Source organism: Falco biarmicus, chromosome 7 (genome assembly GCF_023638135.1).
Source record: "Falco biarmicus isolate bFalBia1 chromosome 7, bFalBia1.pri, whole genome shotgun sequence".
Classification (NCBI taxonomy): Eukaryota; Metazoa; Chordata; class Aves; order Falconiformes; family Falconidae; genus Falco; species Falco biarmicus.
In genome coordinates this window covers 67,472,882-67,491,795 of record NC_079294.1, presented here as the reverse complement: position 1 = coordinate 67,491,795, position 18,914 = coordinate 67,472,882, and the positions used below count along the sequence as shown (strand labels likewise).

Below are 18,914 nucleotides of genomic sequence, written 5' to 3'. Positions count from 1 at the left end.
TTTTCTTCTATAAGCCAGTTGTCGCTGTTGGGCTGGCATTTGCATTGAGTCTATACTGGTACAGCTATAGGACTCAGCTTTTCAGAGGCAGTCATAGCAGTACAGCCTCAATAATTAATACTAACAGAGATGCCTCAAATCAGAAAATTACCTTTGTGAAATTAAGTGCTGTGCTTTCCTACCTCTTCATGCAAATTTGCAACTTTTTTCCTCAGGAGTGTATGTTCTTATTTGAGTGTAACTACCCCAAGGAGTGTGGTGTGACTGCACCGTCATTGTGCTTGCTTCCCCCAGCTCCAAATGAGCCAGACGTAATCTTGACCTGATGTGAAGGTGTGGTGTTGTCCATAAGGCTTCCTGCATTGATGCAAGAAGGGTGGTTTTGTGCAAAACGCACTTGTCATCCAAGAAGCCTGGCATGTAAGAGGTGTGTGAGGCTGTTTAGGTAGGCCAGTTTTACTGGAATATCTGAGGATCTGTTCTCATGAGCTGGGGTGAGGAGGAGCAACTGTTAACCCTGTTCAGCTGAGCACAGAAGGATATTCCCTCTCTGGATCCACGTGAGAGAGCTTTAAACTTTTGGACCGTTAAGCCTGCAATAACTTAACTGTGCTGTGGTATAGCTACACCAATCTCAGGTCACCTATGCTGAAGGTACCTTGTATAGTCTCAGCCGTTGCCTGCTTTGTGTCAGCAGAGTTCTTTGCTGTGAACCAACTAAGGGAAATGATCCTGCTGAAAAACAACACCTTCTTTTTCTCCTCCCCCTTTCCAGCCATGAAAGAATAGTTTCTTTGCAGATCTTTCCCAGATCAAGTTGCCTGTGTTGCTTCATAGCAGTGTGTTCTGAAGCAGCCAGGAGGGCAGCCTGGGGATGGGGAGAGGTACTGAAAAGAGGTTCTTGTGATTTTGTGACTTTAGACCACTGTGGTAAATGGCCAGGCTGCTGTTGGGCCAGTCTCAAAGGTGATGGTGTGCTAAGAGCTGGATATTGCTCTTGGGATGTGTTTTGTTCTTTGTGGCATCTCTTGCTTTCTCTAAGTCCAACCTGAATATTCCTGGGAGGTTTAATAATTACTTGTGACAACTCCTTAAGGTTTGTTAAATTTTTACTTTTAAAAATACCTGCCTTGCAAAGGGTTTTATGGTGAGGTTTTTGTTTCCTCATTGGTCATCTTTCAGAAGCCTCTCTGCAAGCCAGTGGTAGCTATGCAAGGTAGTTTGCTGAGTCCTAGGGAGATATCGATCCCAGTTTCTGTTAGACATTCATATCAACAAAAGTTTTGCAACCCAAAAGCAGAGCACTCTGCATTTGGACAAAATCCCCTTCCCTCAGCAGGCCTTGCGGGTTATATGTTTAGTGTTGCTTCTGATTTGTCTGTAAGATCTTCCTAGTTTTCAGCAGCTGCCCTGTTTTCAACACGTGTAGGTCATAGCTGAACTGTGGGAGGGAGAGTGAGGGTTGCTTTGCTTTTTCCACTGCAGGCTGTGGGTTGTAAACTTATCAGTGTGTTTTGGGCAATTGTAGTTGCACCGGGACAGAGCTGTGGGTGGGAGGGAAGGACATTCCTGTATCAGCAGCTCAGGTGGTGTCATTCCCCTCCTTGTCTGAGAGCCCTGTTGAACTTGCAGGTTGCCATTGCTGGAGCACCTGTCACGCTGTGGATTTTCTATGACACTGGTTACACGGAGCGCTACATGGGCCACCCGGATCACAATGAGCAGGGGTATTACCTAGGGTCAGTGGCCATGCAAGCTGAGAAGTTTCCTTCTGAGTAAGTTTGGTTCTGTCTTTTGCCTTCTACTTTTCCTACCAGGAAAGTTCAAGCCCCACAGACATGTTTTTATCTCCCTGTTCTTGGCAATTGAATCCTGGAATCACAAATGCTAATATTAAATAATAATTTTTTTTAAAAAAAAAAAAGACCAAAACCCAACACTAATAAACGTAATACTTGGATGAACATTTGCATAATTACAGGCCATTCCATGTAATCCCTTTTATACTAAGTGTAATTAAGGACTGTCTTTTATGTCTGAAGAAATGACAAACATACCTTCATATTATGATTAGCACTTTAGAACCCCATTAAGCTAGACAAAAATTAGTTGATCGGGATGCTTTCTGCATGCTTGACGGCTGTATCAGCATGGGGCTGCCTGCAGAGCAGGCCGAGACCATGGGCTTTCTTGCCAAAGAGCTGAAAATCAGCATTGATTCTGAGCAGGTGTTAAGCTGTTGTATTGTCCAAGCTAGGAAATACTTCTGAGAATAAAGAAGATATACAGATAAAACGGCTGACCAGGACGTGCATATGCAGGAAGAACTTACAGAGGAGGAAGGTATAGGGTTGGAAGACACGTCCATCCAGAGCGATTTACAATAGTGGAATCACTGTCTTTAATGCAGATGTTTTCTTTCTATTGACTGTTTTTGAAGGGATGTGTGTGGACTGTGAAAAGACTGGCAGGTTCTGGGATGCTGTCTAGAAATGTTTGTCTCTTGCTTTTCTCAGACCAAATCGTTTGCTGCTGCTACATGGATTCTTGGATGAGAATGTTCACTTTGCACACACTAGTATTTTACTCAGCTTTTTAGTGAGAGCTGGGAAACCGTATGACTTACAGGTAAGGCCAGAATCAGGATGCAAAGGTAATTTGCATCTGTCTCTGACTGAGGAGTCCAAAATTGGAACTTGTGACATGGCTGTGCTGGGCAACTTGGAATTCTAGCATAAAACTGTGGTATTTGACCCTAACATTTTTTGAAAAGGAGGATTTAATGAGTGAATGGAAAACATGTTAGGCAAATGAGCAGTTAAGAGCAGTTAAGGCTGCTCCTGAGGAGATGTGCAGTTTGAAGGCGTACCGCAGTGTTTGTGCAGTGTGGAACAGGGTTATGCACTTAATTAAGCCCTGCTGGTTCTGAGCAGGTGTAGCCCGGGTATCCCACACTGCGCTGCAGAAGTGGGAGCATGCTGGTTTATGTGGCTCTGGACAGGATCTGCCTGTGTTCAGCCAGGCTGGTCACCTCCAGCACAGCATTAGTTGGGTTAGAGGGTGCAGGGGGTTGTCTCTGGGTTCAGGCAATGGATGATGGGGTGTATTAGCTCAGATGCAGAGTTAATGCAGGGAGATTACATCAATATTTTGAATGTGTCTCTGGGGACCAGTTTAAATGTCGGTGCCCACAACTCTTGTGGATACTTAACGACTTTATTTTATATTTTAGATCTACCCTCAGGAGAGACACAGTATAAGGGTACCTGAGTCGGGAGAGCACTATGAACTCCATCTACTGTATTACCTGCAAGAGAACCTGGGCTCTCGTATTGCTGCCCTGAAGGCAATGTAACTGACCTCTGCAGAACTCTGCTCCACTGGCTGCTTTACTGAACGAGAAGATATAGCAAACTAGAGAAAATAGCGTGGAACATTGCATTCTGGTGCCTGCCACATGTACACACACGTACACACACACAGAGACACTTTTTTAAAAGTAAATTTGGTGCCATACAGGAGATCAAAATACAGTGATGTAATAATTTAAAGCTTAAGATGCAAATAAAATCAAATGCCTGTGGTATGATGCAGTACCATGGGTATTCTCTTGGGAGAGGAGCTGAAACTGAAAATAACGTACTTCTACAGCACCAGATCTTCACTTTTTAAAAGCATTATGACATAATTGATGTATTTTTACAGTGTGTTCCTTGGTATCTTACTACATAATACTGGATGATTTACTCACTACACAGCAAGAGTTTACCTGAATGGTTACAACTTGTATTACATTTTAAATGCTATCATACAGCTTTTGTGCTTCATGAAAGGGATGTGTCTTACTCCTTAGAAGCTGGTCACAAGTTAGACACATCACCTACATAGACGTTAATTCTTTTTTAAGAAGAAAGACTTTTAAACTGCCTCCTAAAGAATTTAAATTTTGGATTCAGTTTGGTTGATGACAGGTTCTTTTTGATGATTTCTTCTCTCCCCAGGATAATTCATACACTTTATTTTTTTTTTTTACCCTAGCAGCTTGAGATCCTATCCTGATTATACTTGATTTCAGTGAAGAAGTGAAATGATATTTTATTGTGATAACGGGCATAACAGTCTTTAATTCTGAAATGCAAACTAACAAGTCACAGAGCTGAAACTCTGTAAATTTTAAAATAAGCCTAAAAGTGCAGCCCATTTCTCATTGACGTTTTCCCCTGATGTTCATTCTGGAGCTGGTTTTGCAATACTGTTTTCTTACCGTCACATCAGCATGATACAGGTATATGCATCCTGTTACAACTGTAAAATTCAATGCTGTAATTCAAAGGTCTACAGAAGATTTGGTGAGGAGGGACCTCGCGAACACTCTTATGTGAGGCAATATGAATTGTTTCATTGAATTTCCTGCTTAATTTGAGGGACTATTTCCCAGGCTCATACTCTGTTCAGTCCTCCATTCCTGGGTCCTTTCTAGCACTGCTGTGTAGCATGATTATGATGCTGTATTTGAGAACCCCCCCCTTCTGTAGAGCTTTAGGTAACCCTGCTAAGCCTAAAGGATATGCAATCCCAGTTGTGTTTTTGCTAGTGAGGTTTTAACTAAGCAGCAGGCTTGGCTAAAAAGCATCATAAGTGTGTGGAGTAACTTTTAACTTGCAACAGGTCATTTAGGATAGAAATCCATAGCAAAATGATTCTCTTTTAATCCAGGAAATTCTCCCCTTGGGGCTTGCCTCTAAGACTCCTATAAGTTTTAATGTTTTTCTTAGAAACCTAAGAACTTCCTTTTTCTTTTTTTTTTTTTTTTCCCCCTGTTTTGCTGCTAGAGAGAAGCAGAGCATGATTTTCTTTTCATCTTCTAAAAATCTGGAATCACTCTCAGTGTTTATGCTTTTAGTACTCCACATGTTGTAACCTTGCATTTTCCTTGCTTTTGTACTGTTCAGCTTGATCCTGAAACTCCGGGATTTAACACAATCTGGCTGTGTTGTATCAAACAGCATCAGTTGTCAGATAGGCTGCTGGGCATGTGCACCAAAGCTATCGGAGCTGGTGCAGTTACACGCTTGTAAAATCTGTGTGTAAGAACGGGATCTGGTTTTTGGCTCACACAAAAGATAGCCAAAGCAGACGGGCATGCAGTAAATGCAGATTTCCCCCCAGGTGGGAATGTTTGGTTTGGACTGGTTTTCTGGTTTTCAGATCACAGTGATTATAACTGGATGAGTTAAAACACCATTAACAGGTCAGTAACAGGCTTACAGTTTTATTTTGGGAAGGGCATGGCAGGGAAGGAGCCCAGCTCCTATAACATCTTCTCTTAGTAGTTAATTATGGCTGAAGCGAATGCAGCGTCCCTACGGAGTGTGCTATAGTCAGTATTAAGACACAAACACATGTGCTGATGTATTTCAACTAGAACAACACAACAGTGAGTAGAGGCAAGTATAAGCTGTTACTATGGAACTCCATTGTGTCTCTTACGTGTTTATGCTGTATTATATATACATATATCTATATCTGTTCATATATACATATATGTATAAAATTACACGTGGATAGTATCACCTTTTCCAAGGTTGTTTATATTTTGTTCAATATTAAATTAACTTGCTTTTAGGGGTGTTATTGTTCTTTTTCTAGAGGTGATTACCCTTGAATGTAAATGTATATGATTTCTAAGACTAAATTGATCATTTTTTTTGAAAAACAACAAAAACGGCCTTCATCAAACAGCGATTTTTAGGGAACGGAAGAACTAAATGTTATGCAGCAAACCAGGCTAGGTTTTGATTTAGCATAGGATGTCGTAAGTGCTAGCATAAAACTTTTTAATAATGCATTCTTCCGCTGTTTTAAATAGATATATCTAAAAGCTATTGAAGTACAACATACTGTAAGTACTGTATTTTGCAACATAATTATGTATTTCTTTCTTTTCTACAATATTTTTTTCCTTTTTACGGTAGTTAAGCACTTTAAGACCCCTGTGCTCTCTTATCCTGTGGAAGTGCTGCGAGGATTTATCATCAGAGTTGTAGTTCTTGCAAAAGGTGCCTGCTTGTAGGTGAAGGTGTGAGAGATGCCTTCTGTGAGGTCTGATCCAGCCCTGTGTTGTGAACAACTAAAGTCCCAGTGACAGGAAAAGAAGGGCAAAGCCTGTTGCAAGTGAGACTGCAGAGGTAGGAAAGCGTTAGTGCTGAGGAGCATTGCGTCAGTACTTTGGGGGAGTAGTAGTCCTGCACCTCGTATGGCAAAGTGTTGGACTGGCGCTGGGGTGGCGTGGAGAGTGGTGGCTCTGCCCTGCTCTGTGCCGCTGGAGTTGCTTGCTGCAGGATGAGGTTGCACCTTATAGTCCAGGAGATGGTAGTGTCACTCAGGAAGAGGTTTCCAGCCTGTTTGATATTTGGGGTTATACTTTGTCACTTCCTGCATGTTCAGAAATGTCTTGGTTAATGTATTGAGGGGAACTAGTGAGATCCTGGGAGAGCACATAGGTTGTCTGTGAGGCGAAAATGTGAGGAGGAATCATCCCTGTGGCTCCCAAAACAGACATTGGTATGTCCCTTTGGAGGATCTTCTGCCTTCAGCAGCGGTGTCCTCTGTGCCCAGCAGGACATCCGCTCTGAGCGGGAGCAGGATTAAGCCTTTGTTGGGTGGTGGATATTAGTTGCAGAGGTATCTTTGAGATGAATGTATTAATTTCATGCATTTAAAAATATATATATGAAATCTGGGGATATGAGCAATGAGGTGCTGAAGTCATTGAGTGTTGATGCTGGTGGTTTCTTCTCGTTTGCAGTGGTTGGGACTGGTTGTGCTTGTTTCTAGTGGAAGCACGTTCTTTTGCCCTGTTTTAACATAGCTTCCGGTAATTCCTCTTGAGTGTGCAATGTGCAAAGCTGTTGGGTTTCACCTTCACACTGAAGTTGCACCTCCTACCCCCTCTTTGTTTTCAATTATCTCTTTTTATTCAGAACAAAGTAGAATTATTGTCTACCCAGAACTGTTTAATTTTTATAAAGTTGATGAAATAATGAGTTCAAAGCACCAAGCAGAGCTTTGAAAATCAACTAACTTCATTATATTAGAATGGAAAATGCATTCCCTGCTTATTAGTGGCATTTGAGAACAGGCTATGGAAATACTTTCTGAGCGGGGTGGTGTAGTAAGGCTTTAACCCTGGCGCGCTGTACGGCTGAGCCTGTGTGGAAAATTACAGAGACTTCGCAAACTCTGAGCCTGAGGGTCCCAGCCCTTATTCCCTACCAGAAGAAGTAGTTATGTTTCTGCTTTGTGTGTGTCCGTGTGTGTGGCAGGCTGTTTTGCTGCTGGTGTGATGCTCGACTTCTGATGAGGCAATAGTAGAGTATAAATAAATGAAATAATCAGCCAGATTAGGACACTGCCTTGAATTGCCTGTTTACTTGAGTACCAGAATCCTGTAAAGACTTTTTGTGTGCCCCTCATGGTTCTCTGGGCCACTCCTTTGGAAGGGGAAGAGAGATCTTCATGCGGTTTTTACTTGGATGTTCTGCACAGTAGTTCAGGTGTTTAATTTTAGAACATGAAGTGCCTGCTGTTTGCGTTAACAGAATTGCATGTCTCACTCCAGTGGGTTTATTGGTCTTCCTCCCCCACCTTTCTAGCTACATGGCTTTTAATCATGTAAAGTGGAGACATTAGTTTTGATGCATTTTATTACAAAACCTTTGTTGCAATAAAGATGCTGCTAAATAAATTGAATTAAATGTTCCCCCCTCCCCCCCCCCGTTTTCAGCTGTCTCTCTTCTTGATTTAGTAGAGTTTATGTGTAATTAAATCTCTTCTTTCATTGTGCTGTGGAAAGCGGCAATGATAGAAGATGTTTGTGTGCGTTCTGTATACATGTTGGGTGTTCAGCAAAAGCACCTGTGACTTTTCGTGTCCCTTGTGGTTAGGTAGTTTGATACAAATAAGAAGATCGGGCATTAGCTTGGCGCCACTGTTTCCCCCTCCTGAATGTTTCCGTGTGAATGCTGTCAGCAGCCTTGGCAGCCACCAGCCGGAGCTGTCGCACCGAGTACAGCGCATCCTCCATGGCTGAGGTGGGCCAAGCCCACAGGGGAGGAGGTGGTCCTGGTGTCCAGGCAGAAGTACAGAGGGACCTGCGTGTAGCAGACAAGCTCTGCCAAAAGATGTATCTTCATACAGTGACCTCATGCTGGGCCTCGTGTACGTCTTTGTGAACAGTATGGGCTTTGCAGGCACCCTGATTCTGCTTAGTGCTGCCCCAAAAGGGCTGGTGGGGGACTCAGGGCAGTCAGGGTTCATGTTTTTACTCATTAATTCCTGATTTTTCACCCACAGGGAAGCACCCCCTGTTTTGGTCTCTTTCAGAACTAAGCTGGTAACTAATGGTGTGTTGATAAGTTGCATTGTGTCTCCCTCTGGGGTTTGTGAAGGCCCTACCATAATGTGCCAGAGCTTCCCCAGGAGCCTTCAGCAGCCCTTGTGCAATGCAAGCCAGGACAGAGTGTCACACCAGCAACTGGCTGTAGGCTTTTGGATTGTGGCTGGTGGTGGAACCTGCTGGTGCCTTTGAGCTAGGTGTGTAGCTGTGTCTTCATCACCGGAGAGTAGGGAGGGAGGTTTATCCACATGCTGTTCTGCCTGGAGGATTTTATTATGGCAAAGCATTTCTGTCCTCCTCCAGGTGCCCTGAGGCCTCGTGATGGCCTGCCATTTGAGGTGGGATAAGCAGGGAGAGCTACAACTGCCCTGCAGCTGCCCCTTCTGCAGTCATCAGAGACAGGGGAATCGAGGTGAGCTTTCAGCAGTATCATTTAATATAAACTCTGGCAGTTCTTTGTGCTATTTAGAAACACCGATGGGTCTTAATCCTGGAAATGTTAATATTGTAAACTCATTTTCCATCTGTGCTGTCCTGCTGGTTTATAAAATGTTCCCGCTGTGCAGGAACAGAGAGTCTGGCTCACGCTGGCACAGCCCTCTTGGGCTGGGCTGGAGAGATGGAACAAGCCTGAAGCAGCGTTTGTTTCACCCACGGGCTGTGCCAGCTGGGAGCAGCTTCAGGAGCGAGCAGCTCTCCCATGGCGAGGATGGCTCCTGCTCCTGTGCAGGCACTGCGGGCAGGGGCACGTTCCTCAGGTTGGGCTTGATAAATTAGCAGGTCGCTGCATTTCTGTGTCATGCTGACAAATGAGCGTTTTTGCTGTGCCTCTAATTCTAAATTACTTTGGAAAACGAGTTGTGGTCTTTTAAGTAACCATTTATCAACCTGTGTTCACAGAAGAGGAGGAAACCAATTCCACGAGCCGTTATGCAGTCCCACTCTCCGCCTTAGCGCAGCCACCCATTTCTTAAGCTCTGGAGATCAGTGTGAGCTTTGCATCAGGTGAAGCACCCAAAGTCCTCTGCTACGGCCGAATATCCTCACTTGGGTGGCAGTTATTTCCCAGTTATGATGCTGCCAAGTGCAGGAGGCTGAGCCCCGTGTTGGATACTCAGTTGGGCAGCACTGGATCTGCATGGAGAGGTCCAGTGGAGGAAGGAGCTGGGGCATACAGACAGGCAGGGGTGAGTGAGCTGGGGCAGGGGTGGCCCACATGGGAGGGATGAGCTGATCCTGTCTCAACACGGTTTCCCGTCCCTGCAAGCTGAAGGACAGCAATAAATCCTACTAATCCCCCCCCCCCAGAAACACAATTTCTTTTTTAATAGTTTCTCAACAGAATTTCCCTGCTCAACCCACCCTGAGTATTCGGGCAGAGCTGCCTGAGACCTGTGGCCACCTGTCCCAGTAGGCTCTGGGTTTGAGTGCCTTGCTGATTGGCGACAGAGGCGTTTGGAGCAGCCCAGCCCTGTGCGGGGCAAAGCTGCTGCAGGGACCCAGCCCTTCCCCTTGCCCTCCTCATTCCTTCTCTCCAGGTATGCAAGGGACATGAAACAGCATTCCGGAGTCCAAAACATCCCAGTCGAGAGAAACGCAGCTGCACACCCAGCCCCCTTTGTGACACGTGGTACAGAAACACACGGTGATTGTGTTCTTCTGATGAGCTAGGAGATAGTGCTCAGCCTCCAGCTTTGTATAAAAGACTAATTTCCTGTGAGAAACCCGATGCCAGGGCCTGAGCAAGTTTAACTGCTCTCAGAGTGTTTCAGCAGGTGGGTTCAACAGCTTCTGAGCGCTGTCTCCCATCCGTAGCCACCGCTTGCACAGGAGCAAAAACCCATTAACCCCCCCACGTTTTGATTTTTAAAACACAGGACAGGTCCTGGTTAGACCAAAAAGCAGCTGTGCTCTTCAAGGAAGATGCGTGGCTTAGTGCGCTTCTAATTTTGCAGGGGAGGCATGAAAGCCACTGTCACGCCCCGTTGTGCAGCAAGGGAGCCACCTGAGTGCTCTCCCCGCAGTGTTTTCAAGCCTACAGGAATACATTTGGCATCTCTGGGAGCTCTTAAAAGGAATTTGGTGGGAAAAGAGCAAAAATCCCTTTGGATGTACCAGCCCAAGAGGTTTTAAGTTAAATTCCAGACTTTTCTGGCTGTGAGCTCTGCTTGTCCTATCTTTGTTACCCTAAATACAGACATAGCTAATGTCAGTGCCCTGGTGCTTTGGTGCGAGACTTGCCGTGGGGCTGGTGTGGGGCGGCGGGACCCAGCTGGGCACGACGGGTGCATGTACCAGCTTCACCTGCCTGCAGCAGCAGTGTCACGCTGGCGTTGTCAATGGGAGGTGCCCACACACTCCAGGTAAAAAGACCTATCCTGGTTTTAATGGGCATCATTTTCAGGGTGGTTTGCTTGCCCATGGCCCCTCCAATACTGTGAAGTGTGTGTGTGCAGGGGGTGTAACAGGAAAGGGATTGTCCTGGCGTATGCTTGCACACTAGCTACAGCTGCAACAGCCCTGCTGTGAACGATGGGCTCCAGGATGCCGGCAGAGCCCTTTCCTCACTTCATTAATTTTCCTCTGAAATTCTAGGAATCTTTGAAATTTTTTTCCTATTTCTTTGGAAGAAGGGAATCTGTTTCCCGTCACCCTGGTTGGGTCAGTGCCTGGAGAGGCTGCCAGGGTGCAGGATCCTGCCTTTCCCTCTGCACCTCCGTTGACCGGCGTCAGTGGCAGCCGCAGGCCGGGGAGCGGCAGGACCCTTGCTCGGACCCAGTCCCAACCCCACCTTGGCTGCCAGGCAAGGAACTGCAGGAGCAAATGGCCACAGCATCGCAAGTCACTCTTCAGCCACAAGTGCCCTGCCAACTCATTGGGCTTTCTGGCATGGGTTTCTCCCCACTCCTGGTGAGATGTCAACAGTGGCACTTTGTGGGGCTGCTGGCTTGCCTGTTGGGGATGAACAAGCGTGCAGTTCCCATGGAGACTTGTCCTTCCCACCGCATCGGTGCAGCCGGAGCCGGAGTACTTCACAGCCTTTTCAGGCTGCAACAAAACATGTTTTCCACCATGTTTTAAAAGGGGGTTTTATTTGCAACGCAGCCAGCTAGTGGGCAGGTGTGCTTTCTGTTGCTTGCTGCTGGAAGGAGCCAGAAAATACCCTGGGTGTCAGGGAGAGCGCTCACCTCTGTGGCCTGGCACAGTGCAGAGCAGCAGGGCTTTCCCCACACTACTCTTGAGCTTCCCATGGCCACGGCACAGCAGCAACCCTGAAATCCCACGCCAGCAGCCATGGTTGTGTTGCTGTCGTGGCTGGTTGATGAAGCGATGCTTAAAATTTGGCCTTGATGCAAGAGGGCAGCTTAGCTTGCTCTGGCTGGTGCAAGTTGAATCCTTCTGTGTAAGACCACAAGAGTCCTTGTTTGGGGTTTGTGACGTTAAGATAATTTGCTCTGGAAAAGCTGCTTCTCGCTGGGTGACTGCTTTCGGCATCACGCCCTGCATGGTTCAGCCCGAGCCCTGTTTCCTACACGAGGTTCCAGCTGGCAGTCCTTAGTGCTTGCACCATGGGTGTTTCTGAGACCCAAGAGAAAGGAGTGAAGATTTAGCAAAGTCCTTTCAGGGCTGAAGCTGTGATTTATTTTTAATGTTGGGGGCCTAGTGCTGGTCTGGGATAGTGTAAGGAGAAAATCTTTCCTGGAAGAACTTACAGCCTAAGCAAAATAAACCCTCTCTTCACCTTATGGGGTTAATAATGAAACTGCAAGTGGTAGCTGAGATTAAAGGGTTGCTTTTTCCTTCAGTCTTTTCTCAAAATGATAGTTCTCCTGGCTGCCCCTGCCAACAGATCCATGAAGAACCAGTGCCATTTAACTGAGGCTGCCCAGGCACCATCCATCGCATGTTGGCTCCACAAGCTTTCCCTGCTTACTCCCCAGGCGGCAGCACCAGGCTGTGCATTTCCCAAGGAATTCCCAATTTCCAGATTTCCTCTCTTAAAAGCAAACAGCAAGGGACTGCTCTGGCAGGCAAAATCCTGGCAGGAGAAAACCTGAGATGTTGCACTTTGAATTAAGCCTTTTACAGTGTTGTTTGACAGTGTTTTACTTGAAAATTTAAAGCTTGTTTGAAATGGAAAGTCAAACTTGCAGGAATGGAGCAGAAACAGAGTTATTTGAGCCTCTGGAAGCTTTCTTCAGGTTGACTTCCAAGCAAAATTTTGTCTAAATAGACACATCGTACAACTTGATCCAGGTTACAGTTTCACTTGTATGCGCAGACTCAGTGTCCGGTGCTGCAGGGCAGTCAGCTCTTCCAGCAGCCACCTCCATGCAGCTCTGTCCCGGGAGGTGGCAGGCTCAGGTCCCCGCTCCCCACAGCAGTCCTGGGGCAGCCTCTGGGAAGGACAGCATGGAGCTGCCAGGTGAGCTCTGAACCACAGCCCCATCTTCCCAGGGCTTCCTCCCGGGCAATCACTGAGTTCCTGGTATTTCCCATCTTCTCAGGGTCTCTCGTACTTGGAGGTCGCTTACTCTGAGGTTTGCATTTCTTCAAACAGCAACCCTCCGGGGACAAATCCTGCCCTGGGCAAGGTCTGTGCATTTGGGGTCTGGTAGGAGGTGGAGGGCTCCAAGCTGCCTTAACACATCCTCAGTGAGGGAAAGAGGCCCGAAAAACCCCTTGAACCAACATTTTGTGTCAGACTCTGCTCTCATCACGCTGCTCGGCAGCATCTGTGTTTTCGTCAAGGGCCATTTTACTGCTGTGTCCATGAGAAGCGCTTCCAGGAGCTGCAAGGAGCCATTTATTAACTTCAAGCAGCTTTTTGCTGGAAAACATAACTTAAAAACCAAACAAAAGGTTGCAGAAACATGAGAGCCAGGGAAGGTGCCCAGCTGGGGCAGGATGCAGAGTGCTGGCCTGGGAGGGAGACTTCACAGAGCAAACAAAGAGCAGCTGCAGCTCGGGATTTAAGAGGCGGACTTTGCAGGGCATCGTCTTAGCCGTGCACCCCGTCTTGCTGTGGGGAGAGGATTTGGGTTGTTTTGGGGCAGTTTGGCAGTGGCAGGACATCAAGCAAGATGTCGGAGACGTCACCCTGTCACTCAACGCTGCTGGGCTGCCTGGCGGGAGCGAGGCGCCTGCAGCAGCTCTGGGTGGGTTGTCCACCCGATGGACAGGGCAGGCGTGGAGCCTGAGGAAACTTCTCCCACATTGGCAGCCAGGCTGGTACGTTGTGAAGCGGGTGGTTGGCAGCACCCGGTCTGCAGCTCGGCAAAAACCCCATTTGCCTGGCTCTGCTGTCCTCCTGGCCTTGGGCAGCCAAACCCCCTTTCTTCACACTTGCAAAACGCTTCTCAGCCTGGTTTCTTTTTTTCCCCAGCTTCTTCTCCTATCGACAAAGCTATTAGCGCCACAGAGCTCGTCTGATAAGGAAACCCGGCAGTAAGCGAATGATGACTGAAAAGCAGCGAGTTAGGAAGTCATGGTGGGAGGAAGGGGCGGTGGTGTGGGGCTGGGGGTGCAGCCCGCTCGCTTGGCACTTGGTGTGGCGCTGCTTTGCATTCTGCATTGGGTCTTCATGCCAAAAAACCACCAATTTTGCTTTTCTAATGAAGATGGTTTTGACAATTCTCTTGCGCTGTGTGTATTGTCCCCGTCCCCGCCCCTTCCTTTTCTATTCTACTTTAAATTTCCTTAGAAATATATGAGTAAATACCATGTACGTTTGTGTGGGAGCAGTGGTGCCTTGCGGTTTTATGATTTTCCCCCCAGCTGTGATTCATTGCTTTTTACATTTTTTTTAATCTATTCCCCCGCACCCCCCTCCTGCTTCTCCCTTTCTCCCGTGCAGCCCAGCAGCTGTCGTTATCAGTGAAATGACTTGACATTATTTTGCCGTACTTTGTTTCTATTCATTGATTTGTTGAATGAAAACTATTTATCCAGGACTGACATGCAAGATTGGAGCCTTTCAAGAAGAGGCAACTCTGTGGTATAATTTTGCTCCAAAACAAGCAAAGCGAGAGCTCTGCATTAAAACAGCCCAGCCAAAATCCCTGGCCCTGTGATGGTGCAGAAGCCACAGCTGCAAAACCTACAGAGGTGTTTTGTAGGAAAAGCATCTTTCCTTTCCCTGCCTGGCCTCCAGGGCAGCCCTGCTGGATTATTGGAGGTAAATTTGGGTTTTTCTAGGGGTGGGGATGCCGGGAGGTGTGTGGGGAGGCAGTGCTGGGCAGCAGGTATCTGAGTGCAGGTGCGTTGTTCCCCCCTGCATGGCGAGCACAGCGGTGCTGGAGCAGCATCTGGGTGTGCTCCTTTACCTCCCGTCTTCTCCATCCCCCGTGAGCACATCCCCTCTTCAATATCAGGCATCCAGCAAAAAATTACCCTCTGGATCCCTCCTGGGACCCAATAAGCCTGGCGAGAGGGTTGCACATCTCCAAAAATAGGTGCCTGCCTCTTCCCCAGTGGAAAGTGATGGGCATCTGCAGGGTGCCTGTCTCCGCCAGTCTGGTTGCTGGGTATTGTGCAGTAATATTGAGGATAGCACCGGGCGTTGAGGTTGCAACATCCATGCAGCAGGTGTTGGGGCGTTGATGTTCATCCCTGGGAGGACTGGTGAGACACGTGGGATAAGAGGCACTTGACACACAGACAGAAGTAAGGCTGGAAAATACGTCTAGGTTTTACATTGTTCACGCTCAGGTCTCCAGGCCACTGGCCACTGTGATTTTAGTTTAAGAACAACCCAAATCTGACCGCTGTCACCTAAAATGACAGACACTGGTTCCCTGCCACTGCTGCTCAGAAAAATCCCACATCTTTCGCTCCATCAATACCATCCGTGCAGCTTGAAGGACAGGTTTTGCCTGGGGAATACACTCTTGTTTGAGGGATTCAGGATCCCTTTTTCCCACAGAGCCCTGGGTCCTTTCTTCCCAGCACAATCAGCCCTCTTGCTGCTTTTCTTGCCTTTTCTTCCACCGCTTTCCCACATTCTGTTCACACCTTCATGAATATTCAGAGGCCATTGGCCATATGAAGCTATTGAGAGCTCTTGTTAACACTCCTCCTAATGACATGCACCTTCAATAGAAAACAAAAACACAGATAAGAGCTTGTTAGTGGAGACCCTTGTTCCCCACCTAACAAGGTTTCCATTGACTTGGACACTTGTGGTGACACATTGCTTGCTCTCACTGTTGCCTCTTTTGATTTGCGACTGGCTTTTACGGAGGGTTTTTTTCTTTTTTTTTCTTCCCTTTCTTCCTTTTTTCCTTTTTTTTTTTTTTTTTTTTTTAATTGTGCAGTTTTAAGCTAATTAAGAAAAAGGTCAGGTCTCCTTGAACAATGAGTTATGGTGCTACAATGAGCCCAGAGAGCAGCATGCGACGCAGCCCCAAATTGGTGGGCGATGGGCTCTCCTGCCGCACGCCACAGCGCGTGGGAAAGTTGTGCCACGAGTGGCATCGTTCTGCCCGCGCCGAGCAGAAAGAGCCATAGTTGGATCTAGAGGTGATTAAAGCTCGGTGAGAGGCTCTGAAGAGGGGCTGAGACCACCCGCCGTGGTTCCCGAGGGCTCCCTGGGTCCCAGCCTGGCTGGACATCCCCAGGGGCCAAAGCACCATCCCCAAGGCCTCGCTGGGCAGTCACTCTTCCAAAACATGACCAGACTTCTGCACTCAGGTTGCCACGCTCCTGGGATGCTCCTGGTGACATTGCTCCTGATTTATGGCCCTATAGAGAGGGCAGAGCCCCGCAGCCACTTCCCCAATGGCACCGTCTGCCGTGGGGCTTTTCCATGGGACAGAAAGCCCACCCGGCTTTGGCAGCTTTTTTTTTTTCCATCCTCTAGTTGTGCTTTGCCTTCCTCCAGCCATCACTGTTATCTGCCAGGCTTTCATTAGGCTGGGCCCACCCATTCAATACCGCGAGATGCCTCGCTTGTTGTTGGGGTTTTTTTTGGCCACACCTCATTATTTCTGCTATTATTAGGCTCTCGCAGCATTGTTTGTCATCTTGTCAAGGCCCCTGAGTTTCTATGGATACTGCTCCCTAAGTGGCCACGCTATCAATTAAGACAGCTTCGTGTCTGAACTCTTCCAGTGGACTCTGCGAAGATCCAGAGATAATTTCTCTGCAATGCTCTGTTTGTTACTGAGCTGCCTTTTCAGTAATGACTGCTCAGTCAGAGCCCGGTGCATTCAGGTTTTCTAAGCATTACCAGTCTCAAAGGCAGGATCACCTGCCTGACAAATAGAATTAGGTGGGTTAATAACAAACCACCAGATAATATATATATATATATATGTATGTGGCAGGCTGTAATATATAGCAATAATGAGGTAACCATCATAGTGAGGGAAGTAAGTAAAAGGCACCAGCCAGAAAACCTGCATGGAATAAAAGGATGTTTGCTTTATAGTGCTCTTTTGGGACACTCTGGGAAGAGGAAAAGCCTCTTTTTTTTTTTTTTTTTTTCTTGATTACCAGCTTGAAGACAGACATGCGTGCAAAGCTGAAAGGATGCCGAGTGTTTCTTCTGAAAGTGGGGCTGCTTGAAAGTTTCCAAATAGAGCAATTAAAACTTGTTTTCCTTATGGAAAGCAGCACAGGCAAGCAAAATGAAAGGCGTATCATTTTTGGTGGGAAAAATGGGCAGAGGAAAATGGTGCTGGGTTTATTGGGACTTCACTGGGAACAGGCTGAGCAGAAGGAGCAGCCTCACTCATTGTGGGGCTGTTTCTCACTCTCCTTGATGTTTCTTTTAACACCCAACGTGTTTCCACTGACAAATTTGCTTCACCTGTGGAATTTCTTTTGCGGCTGGTTTGGTATCTCACAGTCCTGCGAGAGCCGGCGTTGTCTCCGTGCCCGTAGCAGCTCGGTTCTGCCCGCCCTGCACGGGTGAGCAGGATGGGGGCATGTTGCTGGAGGGGTACAAAGCGCTGCCCGGAGAGCACCCTGCCCTGCTCCCCAGCTCTCAGGCAGCCACTTAATATGCCCTTCTGCAACTGTAAAATGGAGATACTTAATGATTTCTCAGAACTATCAGGAGGCTTACAGTCTTCCAGCCACACAGAGAGCCCAGGCACTGTTTGCATTTACTCTCCGGTGAGGATTAGTATCTGGGGGCAGGACGCAGTGGAGAAAAAGGCTTTGATTTGGATTTGAGTTTTGGCTGATGATTACAATTCTTTATATGCTCTAAACCAGTTTATCTATCCCTAGGTGGATGTGTGCTGCCAGCAGTGCTATAATATCCATCGAGGGCCGCCCAGAGGTACAAGGAATAAACTCATACGTTATTAGCTAATACAGGAAAGTGATTCGATATGGGTCTCAGAAGCTGGAGTAGATAAATAGGATGATAAATGCTGGCATTAGCAGACGTGACTGACTCCTCTGTCTCTGTGATTTGGTAGTGCCCAGTAATTAAATAGTTGGAGTCTAATGTATTTTAAACTAGAGCCGCAGCCTGTAAATCACGGAGATTATGCTCTTCCCCGCTGTGCGCTCTCTGGGTCGGGAGGAATTTCCACTCCTGTGCTGCAGCTGTCCGTGGGCTCCAGCTGGGTATTGCATCAGTCGGGACTGGGAAAGGCAGCACCAGCCCTGTTGCTGGTCCTGGGCTATAAACCCATTCCTGGAGCCTTTCCTTCCCAGCAGGGCATTGTCTCCAGGCCCGGAAAGGTCCCAGCCCCACGTCCTTTCCATCTTGGGTTGTCTCATCTGTTCTGGCTGGAGCAACTTCATGCCTACATGCATGTGCAAACACACCTGGTGACTTGCAGACCCTAAAAACCAGGGTGCAAAACATGCTGGGGGACGATATGCTCCCCAAACCTGTGCTGTATCGCTGCGACAGCATCAGCCCCTTGGACTGTTTTGCTTTCAGATATGATTTTCACGATTATTGTTTTCAATTATCCCAATTTATCATTGTATTTACCCCGAGGTTTAACTTTATGTGCAGCCAGACTAAACCCTGTACTTAAATGAAAATGTTTTGGTTTGTGTTATATAGGCCGTCTAAGAAGGAAACCCAACTCTTTCCAATGCAGCTTGAAGCTGTACTGAGGTAAAAGTTACTTTTTATCTTAATACAAAAGTAGTTTTCATTTTTCATCCTTTTATTGGCCAGACCTGATTCTTCTGCTGGAGGTAGGTTGTATTACGCAGTTTCTCCATTAACATTTAGCAAAGGACAGATTTAAACATTTCCGTGCCATTCAGCCTTTTTACACCTTTTAACATAGTTCCTGGATTAGCTCAGGCTTTCATTCAAAATTTTCTCTGCGATAACTGGCCACACATTCAGCAGACATCGCTTTACAAGAGACCTGCTATAATGACCCTGCCCACATGCAGAAAGGCTGCCTGGAACCACAGCTGTAATAAAACCTGTCCCCGCTCTTCCTGGATATAATTATTTTTAATAAAATCTATTTGTACCTCAAATTCTTTCCTCTTCCAGCTCATGCATTTTTAAATAAAACAAGTAATTCTG

At 46.9% G+C, this 18,914-nt stretch overlaps 1 protein-coding gene across 5 annotated transcripts in view; it reads left to right on the top strand.

The window, feature by feature from the left end:
• The window catches only part of DPP8 (dipeptidyl peptidase 8), a 35,097-nt gene extending 21,232 nt beyond the window's left edge, over nt 1–13,865 (top strand). For 3 of the 5 annotated variants that reach the window (XM_056346350.1, XM_056346352.1, XM_056346353.1), the window contains exons 18-20: nt 1,633–1,775; nt 2,517–2,628; nt 3,233–5,625. In XM_056346350.1, coding sequence (XP_056202325.1) covers nt 1,633–1,775; nt 2,517–2,628; nt 3,233–3,355 — 378 coding nt within the window. In that variant the 3' untranslated portion in view covers nt 3,356–5,625. Of the gene's footprint in view, nt 1–1,632; nt 1,776–2,516; nt 2,629–3,232; nt 5,626–13,784 lie in introns of those variants that run through there. The other 2 variants (XM_056346354.1, XM_056346355.1) reach the window with 2 other exon arrangements.
• Nucleotides 13,866–18,914: the final 5,049 nt, after the last annotated feature.